The sequence below is a fragment of the Patiria miniata genome, unplaced genomic scaffold (genome assembly GCF_015706575.1).
Source record: "Patiria miniata isolate m_02_andy unplaced genomic scaffold, ASM1570657v1 HiC_scaffold_21, whole genome shotgun sequence".
Classification (NCBI taxonomy): domain Eukaryota; kingdom Metazoa; phylum Echinodermata; class Asteroidea; order Valvatida; family Asterinidae; genus Patiria; species Patiria miniata.
Window position 1 is genome coordinate 437,583 of NW_024037060.1, and position 10,085 is coordinate 447,667.

General features: G+C 40.0%; 1 protein-coding gene across 1 annotated transcript in view; it reads right to left on the reverse strand.

Moving 5' to 3' along the window:
* The window catches only part of LOC119729574 (ATP-dependent RNA helicase DHX30-like), a 32,164-nt gene extending 22,359 nt beyond the window's left edge, over positions 1 to 9,805 (reverse strand). The window contains exons 1-12 of the mRNA XM_038202187.1: positions 9,557 to 9,805; positions 8,558 to 8,829; positions 7,588 to 7,752; positions 6,921 to 7,195; positions 6,020 to 6,170; positions 5,320 to 5,503; positions 4,722 to 4,881; positions 4,005 to 4,212; positions 3,465 to 3,542; positions 2,693 to 2,763; positions 1,403 to 1,532; positions 478 to 601 (exon numbers count right to left, since the gene is read on the reverse strand). Coding sequence (XP_038058115.1) covers positions 478 to 601; positions 1,403 to 1,532; positions 2,693 to 2,763; positions 3,465 to 3,542; positions 4,005 to 4,212; positions 4,722 to 4,881; positions 5,320 to 5,503; positions 6,020 to 6,170; positions 6,921 to 7,195; positions 7,588 to 7,752; positions 8,558 to 8,829; positions 9,557 to 9,770 — 2,032 coding nt within the window. The 5' untranslated portion in view covers positions 9,771 to 9,805. The remainder of the gene's footprint in view (positions 1 to 477; positions 602 to 1,402; positions 1,533 to 2,692; positions 2,764 to 3,464; positions 3,543 to 4,004; positions 4,213 to 4,721; positions 4,882 to 5,319; positions 5,504 to 6,019; positions 6,171 to 6,920; positions 7,196 to 7,587; positions 7,753 to 8,557; positions 8,830 to 9,556) is intronic.
* Positions 9,806 to 10,085: the final 280 nt, after the last annotated feature.

Below are 10,085 nucleotides of genomic sequence, written 5' to 3' on the forward strand. Positions count from 1 at the left end.
CTTTTTTATAGTGTATGAAAATTGACAGAACAGTTTTTGTTAAATTCATTGGACGTGGTTTTAACCTTGGTATGCAACAAGCACGAGTGCCTGGAATTGGCATGCAATAATGTCATAGATTCTTTGCACAGTGGCCATGTTTGAGGTGTGTGCTTTTGTTCTGCAGGGACATGCATCCGGTAGACCTCTTGTGCATTGATTGTTAATGAATTAACATAACAAAACACACCTCAAACTTGACTGCAGAATGTAAAGTGTAGGACTACAGTACAAGGGTAGCTCTATGACATCAGTGAAAGGATCTAACCATATGACACCAATAACAAAAGACAGCTTCACTTTCAAAGTTAATTGAATTAAGGTGATCCTCCTGCTCTGGCACTGAGCACAAATGAGGGGATTTTTGTAAGAAATTGACTGTTTCAGTACCAGGAGGAATAGCCGTAGGGTTTATTCTCACTGATATGGTTTACCTACCAAGCTGTGAGTATCTGTTCTTGGTGAACAAATGGTAGCATTCTCCAGGCTGACAGCGGCCAGCGCGACCTTTGCGTTGTCGGACGTTGGCCTTGGAGATCCACTGGACATCAAGACATGACACCTGTGTGAAAAAGTAAAAAGTAGGCAAAGACCTCATTGACAAGATGTGCTTCAGGTGCGTTCGTTTTCCAGTAGAGTACACTCCTTATAAAGTTCGCCTTCAATTGAATACCTGAATATGAAAAGGGCCCAAGTCCAAGAGACAACTTTTTAGTGAGGAAAAACACACCCAAAAATGTATTTCTTTGGTGATGTTAATTTCATATTAAGGGTATAATCTCAATACAAAAAGACACATAAAAAATAACACCCCTATATGAAAGCAACACTTTCCCATATTTAACTCAATTTGGTCAAAAATATGGACTTCAATTCAATTCAATTCAATTCAATAATGGTTTAGTATAAACATCCTCCCTGCATGGCACAACTCTCAATTGCAGTTGGATTAACAACAACATCTAAAAATAAAAAGACAATATAAGACATAAAACAAACTAACTTAGTCTCTTTTGATTGAGCTCGTTTTATTTGATAAGTATTGTATTCATTCGTCTGTGAAAAAAAGTGTGAATGATGCTATTTTTTTCAGTATTTCCAGTATTTTTATTTGGTCAAGGGGGCCCGCACACAACAGGAAAACCTTTTTTTTAATTTATGGATGAAGAAACGCACCAATAAAAAGTAGCTTCCAATTTTTCCAAACCCCGCCCCACTCAAAAACAACCCCACAAACAGTTAGCCACTGTTTCTTTCTTTCAAGTTGACTAGCAAGTACTCCTCCTTCTCTGAACACAGAACGCCAAGAAGACTGTAAAATGGAAAACAACCCTTTTGTTAATTTAGGGATGAAGAAACGTACCCCTAAGTTCACATCATATCGATCTTCCTTGTGATTGCCTGGGTTCACCACGTAGACCACATCGTTGATGGTTATGGCTGTCTCAGCTATGTTAGTAGCCAGTACAATCTTCCTCACCCCATCTGGAGACCTGAATTGTTAAGACAAAAAGGGCGTTTCATAAAATTTGCTTTAGCATAACTCCACTTACGCCACATATTTTTGCATATGTCGCAAAACAAGTTATGACGCATTTCATGAAATTTAAAGGCATATAAGATCATTTGCTTTTCATGCATTTTGTTCGTTTCCAATAATGTTACCACCTAAAATCCAAAGAAAAACGTTCAAAGACTAATCTCACCCGAACACAGAATCCAAGACCTAATTTGATTTACATCACCCTGACATAACATTCCATCTTTGAATAGTTAATGCGGTATCCGCTGCTATGTACATCTGATTCGAACCTGCTAACTGACCCCGTTAGCTCGATGATCGAGTGGTAAGACATCTGCACTAGAAAGCAGGAGGTCGTGGGTTCGAGTCCCACCCGAGTGAATTTTTTTCCAACTTTCACCCAGGAGGTAACACACCGAGTATACAGTGTTTATACGTCGGTGAAGGGCAAAACCTAATTTGATTTTTAATACCTCACCCCGACGCAAAATTGAATAAATGAATAAAAAAAAATCCATCGGATGGAAGCCTAATCTGTTGAAGTTTCAACTCAGTGGATTTTACAGTTTTCAAGAAACCAGTGAAACACCATGCACAACCGTTTGATCTAGAAACAAACCAGTCAACTGACTGAAATGACAACCAGCAAGATAATTTCACAGGGTGTTTAGTACCAGTACGATATTTAATCCAGGGAAAATTTTAGATAATAATTTGGAAGGTTTGTTTTGGGAAAAATGCAAATGATCCTAAATGCCTCCAAGCAGTGCATCTGTTTGTGACTAATACACAATAAATGACGGCATATAACTTACACAGTCATTTTTAGGTGTACATGTATTAAGTGGCAGTGTACAAACCGAAAAATGGACTATTTACTTATTAATCAGGATTGCTGTAAAGCATGTATTTCCCAAATTTTAGCGTAATCTAGCGTAAAGAATTTTGGTTTACATATGAGAGATCTTGAAAGCTGCTGCCAGATTCTAAGGGTGGAACTAAACTAGTTTAAAAAAGAGTTAATTCAATGACCATTTTGTTACTGATATGAAACCACACAAAACTAGCTGTTGTAAAACTGTGAATATCCTTGCCCTAGGAAAAAGAACAGTATTAAAGAAAACAGCAAACCTTTGAAAAATTTCCTGCTGTGCAGAGAGTGGCACACTGGAGTGAACAGGCAGTACTCGATGGTTCTCACTCTGATGTTTAGAACAAAGAAAAGAAATAAACACAAAACCAAATAAAAAAAAAAAACAAGGGTTAAAAAAACATGAATATATATATTGAAAGTACGATGTGTATTGCATGCTGCGTGTCAACCACTGATCTCCATTAGTAAGACTGGATAGGACACAGCGCCCTCCATCCTGTGCACACACGAGTAGTCATCGGTGAGGGTTTGAAGTTTGCAATGCGTTCGTCACACGCAGACCATGCAGCACACGCACATCACGCATGTTTGTGTCCGCGTTTTCCGAATCTTCATTGTGCGCAAGTATACACGTGTCCTATCCAGTCTAACTAATGGAGATCAATGGTGCCAACAAACAAGCAAATCTTTCATGAAATCAACATCTTCTGGAGTTCAAAATCTCTTATGACAAAATTAACATCTTAGTTACTTAACTTGCTAACACAGAGCATTACTGTATGACAGCTTGCAAGAAAAAACCATTCACAAATTTGCTGAGATGGGACTGGAACCCCAACTTTCCTATTACAAGTAGAGATGTTTTAACAACACAACTGAGCTTGAAGGTGTTGGCTGGCCAGTTGGAATCTGATAGCTGTAACATTTCAGGTCATGCTGCTAAAGGGCTAAACCCAGTGACAAAATTTATAGATCCCAGAAGCAATCTCCTATCGAAAATCATTAATTTTTTTTTTCACAAATACCTACATTTGGCCAAACGTCCTCCAACTTTTCGCAGACTGATCGGATGTCTTGCCAGCCAGGGAGGAAACATAGAATGGCACCCTGTTGGCATGGAAACACATAAATCTATTGAACTATTCCTTTGTTATTAGTAGTACTTGATATTGGATGGGATGTCCCATGGAAGTCTCATAAATTATTCCTTCACGGATCACTTGATAGAAGATGAGGAAGAAAATGACATTTTCACAGGTGGGAGGAAAAAACCTAAGATTGACATTCCAGGGACTGTTGTGATGGTAGGCAAGACACTTGACTACAATTGCCTCTTTCCACCCAGGAGAATAGATGGGTACCTGTGAGAATAGAGATCACATTGCACTGTTCTCTAGCTGCTGCAGGAAAATTATCTCACTGCCTGAATAAAAGGGGTAATAATTATTGAGTGCTTTGAGACCTTCCGTAAAAAGCACTATGTATAAGCTACGTATATAAGGCAGATTCCCCCAATAATTCAAAGTGAGTTTTGTTTAGGGTGCTGAAGGAGCAATATTCTTGGCTTACAGGAGGCCTGCTAGCATCGATGAACTTGATGACATCAACAGTCAGATCCACATCAGTCAACGGTCGGACGACCTCATCATCTGCCAACTCTGTTTTCCGGTTACTGTTCCGAAGGAAACCATTCCTCTTCATGAGGAGTCTCGCTATGTCCTCTCCATAGTACTCCTTGACGGGATACATAAACCCGGGTACGCTGATCATGGGGCAGCTGACGAACAGAAATATTTTGGGAAAAATAAACAACATTTTTATGTCTGAAGAAAATGGAAGCAATCAACATGAGCAAGACAATCGTCAAAACTTGTAATCCAGCAAAACCTTACCCCGTAATGACCAAGTTACTAAATCAAACAGCTAAGCGGCTGAATGTTTATTCATTAAAAATTCTGCATGACATCTTTAAAAGATTGAAAGGAAAAGTTGATATTTGTGCAAATTGCTCAATAATTTCCAAGAACATTTCAAGTAGTTTTCACCAAGAAGATGAAACTTGAAACACTTAATGTAGCTCCAAAAGAGTATCCTAAACTTCAATCTTGGCATGAATTCAAAAACAAACAGAAAGTTTTGTTCTTATCTTCGTTTTTTTCTTTTGTCTTGAGCCTACTTAAAGTTGGATTGTTTTTCTTTAAAAGGCCTGATGTGTTAAGGTGAAGATAGAGAGCAATGGTTCTGTATTTTCCAGACAAAAGTACGCATGCAAACATCCTGTCTCACTTGTTGAAGTAGGAGGAGATAAGCTGAGCGTTGATGGATGCACTCATCAGGATCAGCTTGAGGTCAGGGTTATCCCGGAGAAGGTTCTTGAGGAGAATTAGAAGGAAGTCTGTGTTGATGTCTCGCTCGTGAACCTCATCCACTATGATGTGACTGATACCTGAAATTTAACCAAAATTAAAATTAATTGGCCTTTTAACAGAATCGTTCACAATGGAAATCAATAGGAACAGTCCATCCACAACGTACGTGAAGCGTCCTGGCAATATGAGACGGAACTTGGCACGGGCCATGGTGGAGAAAAATGTGAAAAAAAACCCAAAAAACGATTGGGGTGACTTATTTCCGATATTTGTATTCTTTGACATGTCTACTACACAACTGCACACGTTTTCAAGAAATAATTGAAATCGTACAATAAAAGTGTTTTCAAGGAAAAACAAAAAGTGAAAAGATTCTTGGGATCCATTCACAAATGCTCAGCCACTTGAAAGTCCAATGTTTTGCCTCTGAACGTACAAAATACAATCTTCGAAAAAATAACATCCAATTGACCAAATAATTTTTGACCCCACAAAACCCACGACAATCATCTCACCTGCTAGACTTGGATTAGATTCCAGCTTTTTGAGCAGAATACCGGTGGTGCAGAAGAGTATGCAGCCATTGTTGTATGGCAGTTTACTATTGAGACGAACCTGGTAACCAACCGTATTCCCCACTCGCTCCCCGCGTTCAAGAGCCACACGTTCCGCAACAGATACAGCACTTATTCTTCTCGGCTGTAAGTGTTTTAAAGAACAAGAGGTGAGGGGGAAAAATGCAGCAGTTTCTTAGCAATGTCCTGTAAGATGCTTAGATCTTGTAATGAACTTTATCAACATCTGCATTTTTATAATTCTAGAGTCCCTATATTGTTAAGTATGAAATATTGTGGTTTAATTTAGCAAACTTTCAGACGATTAAATGTTCATAATTTCATGTTAAAACCACTGAAAAATGGCTACAATGGATATGTTTTCTGTGCAAATATTGTGGCTCAACGGTTACAAAAAGAGAGTTTTCGAATGCCATTGCTAACAGCACCTGATGCTCAAGCGAAGACGCTACGGATTTGTACACATTCAAAATAGAATTAGTTGTGCAATTAAATATATATATATCTAAAATATTTGTGAGTCAACAACAGACTCCAATTTCACTTAGCAAATTTAGATGTGAACTGACTTTTGATTTACTTTAAGTGGACTTTGTGATGTACTCGGTTACAACAATTCCCGTTTGTTAAGCATAAATACCTGGGTAACTACTATGTTACAGTGAGCTCCTTTGTCCTGTTGTATCCATTCTTCTAGTAGGTACTGAGGTACCTGAGTGGTTTTGCCGCATCCTGTCTCGCCGGACAGAACAATGACCTGATTGTCACGGATCAGATCTAAAATGTCCTTCCTAAAACAACGATTCAACACAGTACAGTCACAAGTTCTTTTCATTTCAGGAAGATTTAACTTCAGTTTTTTTTTAATAAACCACAAAGGGAAACTGACTAGGTACATTATAATGATTTCTTCAAAGTTTAACAAAGAAATTAACTCAAGCGGGGTTCGAACCTGTGACCTCCGGAGAAGAAGTTATTTTTGCAAAGGGTTTCTAGACAAAATACTCCAGAGGGTTCCAAATTTTTCACTGATGCATTTCTGACAGGATTGAAAAGATAATTATCCATGGCTTTCAGGTTGGGAATCAGAGATAGGAATTCTTAACAGCATTGGAACTGAAAATTGCCAAAGGTTAGGGTATATTATACAACAACTGAATAAATTCCCAACAGCTGACTGGTAGGTCGTTGTCCACATGTCACTGACTATTCAGCCAAACCCATGGCATGGCCGCACAACAAAAATAGAAGTTCCATTGCACAGTCACACTATGGGAGGCTCGGACCAATCAGATGATGAGGATATATTCAGGTGTTATATACATTGTAAAACAAATAATGAATGTTTTACGTTCGTGCAATGGAAAGAATAATTTCATTCAATGACGGATGGAATGTGTTCCATTTGCCGAGTGGAAGGAAACATTCCATCTGTCACCTCATGAAATCATTCTTACCATTGCACTCGTAAACATTCATAATTTGTATACTGCACACTGTACTTATTCATTTTCTTGATATATGGAATGTGGAGCACTGACCTCATATCCGCGATGGGGAGTTTCAGAGCCTCCGCCCTGATGCTGCTCTCATTGGAGTTTTGGTCATTCCCGTCGTCCAGTAACTGTTGTTGTTCAGCAAGGAAGTTGTTCTTCCACTCTGCTCTATTCTCAGTTATCTCCTGGTAAGGTTTCCCCGTGATTACATCTGACAGCAGATCTTCCGGATCATCAAAATCAAACAGATTTTCAAAACTCTCGGTGTGGCTTTCAGCATCTTCAGCTGGTTCCCTATACTCAGAGCCCAAACGCTGTATCTGTGGAGTAAGTAGTAGAGAGAATTGGTTACCAGGTATAAACCGGTACAGGTGTAATTGACTTTGGATGGAAAAAAACAGCAACAGGATTAGCAGTTGAGTGCTCCCTGTCTGCAAAAAGCAACATTGACTGGTAGTGACTGTTTATTTAACTTGAAACAGCTATGCTTCGTCTGTAGGAGATTTATAAGCCAGCTGTACCTATCATTTACTTGCTTTTGTCTGTTGACAGTGCCTACAAGAAAAGTCATCTGACTGCTGGTGACTGGCCTGTACTTGTGTATAAGTTATGGGAGAGGCAGTGGAGTTAATTTCTGACTGTCTGCGGGTCTGCGACTGATCATACTGCACAGTCCAAGCAGGGTTTGGAGGTCAACGAGACCAATACTGACCTTCACATGTCGTAGCACCTGCTTGACCTCCATTTCAAGGTCCGGCTCCAGCCCGATCCAGTCTGGACGACTCTCTCTCCACAGCTGCTCCTTGATCTCCTCCTTGCTGTGCAGCACCTCCCCGGCGATCCTAGGTTTGTTGTTCTCATCCAGAAGCCCAACCTCCTGAAAGTGAGATGAAAAGAAAATGAGACAAGATAAGTTTGCGGTAGCACCATGTGAATAAATCTCTTTTGTGAGTATGTGTGGTTCTGAAAAGAACCAGAGGGACTCAACGTTTCAAACAGTATGCTCTGCCCGTCGTCAGGAGAAAAGAAAATGCTTAAGCCATAAAAGAAAATGCTTACGCCATAAAAGTAGTAAACAACATTCAGTCTATTAAGTGTTGTAATCCATGTGATTACTTGACAAAATTTAAATAATTGGCGGCAAAAACATTGCCCACAGGGAAGATTGTGAGAATTGAAAATGTAGGAACTGGGAACCAGTGTACTTGCTGGGTGGATCTGTTTTTGTTCAGAACTCAAGTAAAAGTCTTGTTTTAAGAGAATTTTAAGAGGGTAGCAGATGCTACTCTTACACCCCCCCCCCCCCCCCCCCCATTGATAAAGAAAGAGAAAGCTCACAGAGACCTCTGGGAGCGACATTCTAATGCGATACTGTTGGAGCCTGATGCTCATGCAATGACGCTACAGCTGGGTGCACATTCAGAATAAAATAAATTGCGTACTTCGCACAATAAATCCACAAACCATTACATGTACGCTGTGCGTCCCATCCATGGGTTCTTGACATTTGTGAAAAAACGCCCTCTCTTGTCCATGGTCAGTCCCTAGATGCAACAATTCTTCTTTTGTTCATTAAAATAAACGTACAACATGAACATTTGTCCAGAGGGGAATTTTTTTTCAATCTGTTGAACAGCAAGACGTACATCTTTTAAGCTGGTCACCAATTCTGTGAACCTCACCTTGAGCTTTGCGCAGGCCAGCGCGGCGGCCATCTTCTCAGCCTGACTCCGTCTGGTCCCCAGCCCCACCACAGTGAACTCCTTGGGCCAGGTCACTCTCAGCACACTCTGCTTCACCAAGTTGCCCATCCCCGGGGCCGGCTGTACCTTATACTGGTACATGTTGCTAGCCTTTCCCTCCTTGGCCACCAGCGACAGGACATTGTGCAGACAGCTCTTGGGGTTCCTGAAGTCCTTAAGGGCCTGTTCACCTTCTTCGCTGAGAATGGTTGCTGTGGAAATAAAGCAAAACCCAACGGTGAGGTCACTTGAAACAAATTAACATTTACTAAACAGTGCTAAAGGTTTGCCAGCGGCAATCCAAATCAACAGAGAGCGCTGTACTCTCTAAGATAGGGCTGAATTATAAGATTACCACCAACAGTTGTGTAGCACATTTGGTGCAGTGGATAAGCAACGGCTCTCGTGAGTGGGATGACCCAGGTTCGAACCCAACTCCCACCACATTTCTAAGTTTTTTTTTCCCCATCCCCAAAAAATAAGAACTTCTTTTATTATTTTAACTTGTCTCAAACATTTTATTGCAGACTATTACATTTTCTTTTTCAGATTTGTGGCTCTGAAGGGTTTTTTTTTTAAAAGGGAAATAAAGTCCGAAATTATAAAATGGTCTCAGTGATTCCCATCTTGAGAATATAAAGTTACAAGGATAATATTGGCATGGAGCCAGACTAAAATTTGTCACCGGCATAACCGGAAAATGTTTAAGTAAAAAAAAACAGTAACTGCGCATGTTCAGTGCATATCCGGCAAGCTAACGTTCACTTAAGGAAGGTTGGCCGTCTCCAGCAAAATATCCACTGCCAAAAATATATGTTTTTTTAAGACTTCAACCTGACTCTCATTTACACTTGGCGATGACAGCTTTAAATATAATTTAATAATCATGATCGAATACCCCCTCCCATGCCCCGCCCCCTTTTTTAATGCTTCACTCACGTAGTTCCAACTGACTTGCCAGTTTGGGCTTTCGTTTTCGTTTCCTCTGTTCATAAAGCACTGAAGTATGAAAGTTCGCACATGAGCGCGATCTGTAAACATAACGATGCCCAGTATGACATAACTGACAGTATTGGCTGCCTGTCGTATTCAATAACTTCGTTGAAAAACCTGCGAAAGCTTTCGTTGCCGCACGTGCCATGGGCGCAGCCATCTTGGAAATTGCGTCATTGGCATATAAGGGGAAATTGGCCTGCAGTGAAGAACATGCAAACTAACAATCGATAAAAATCAAGTACTTTGTTCTAATAGATTGTTAATGAAATTAAAAATAATTCACTACAATATATGGGTTATACTATCTTTACTTTTTATTTTTAGAAGGTTATTTTGCCAAAATAATCTGTATAAAAATATGTGCTTCCCCAAACAACAGTTAAAGCTGAGCTCCCCTATACTAGGCTGGTTCCTGCTAGGGGTGCTGTGCCATCGAATAGGTGTAGGTCTGGTTGCTCGAGTGCACCCCGAA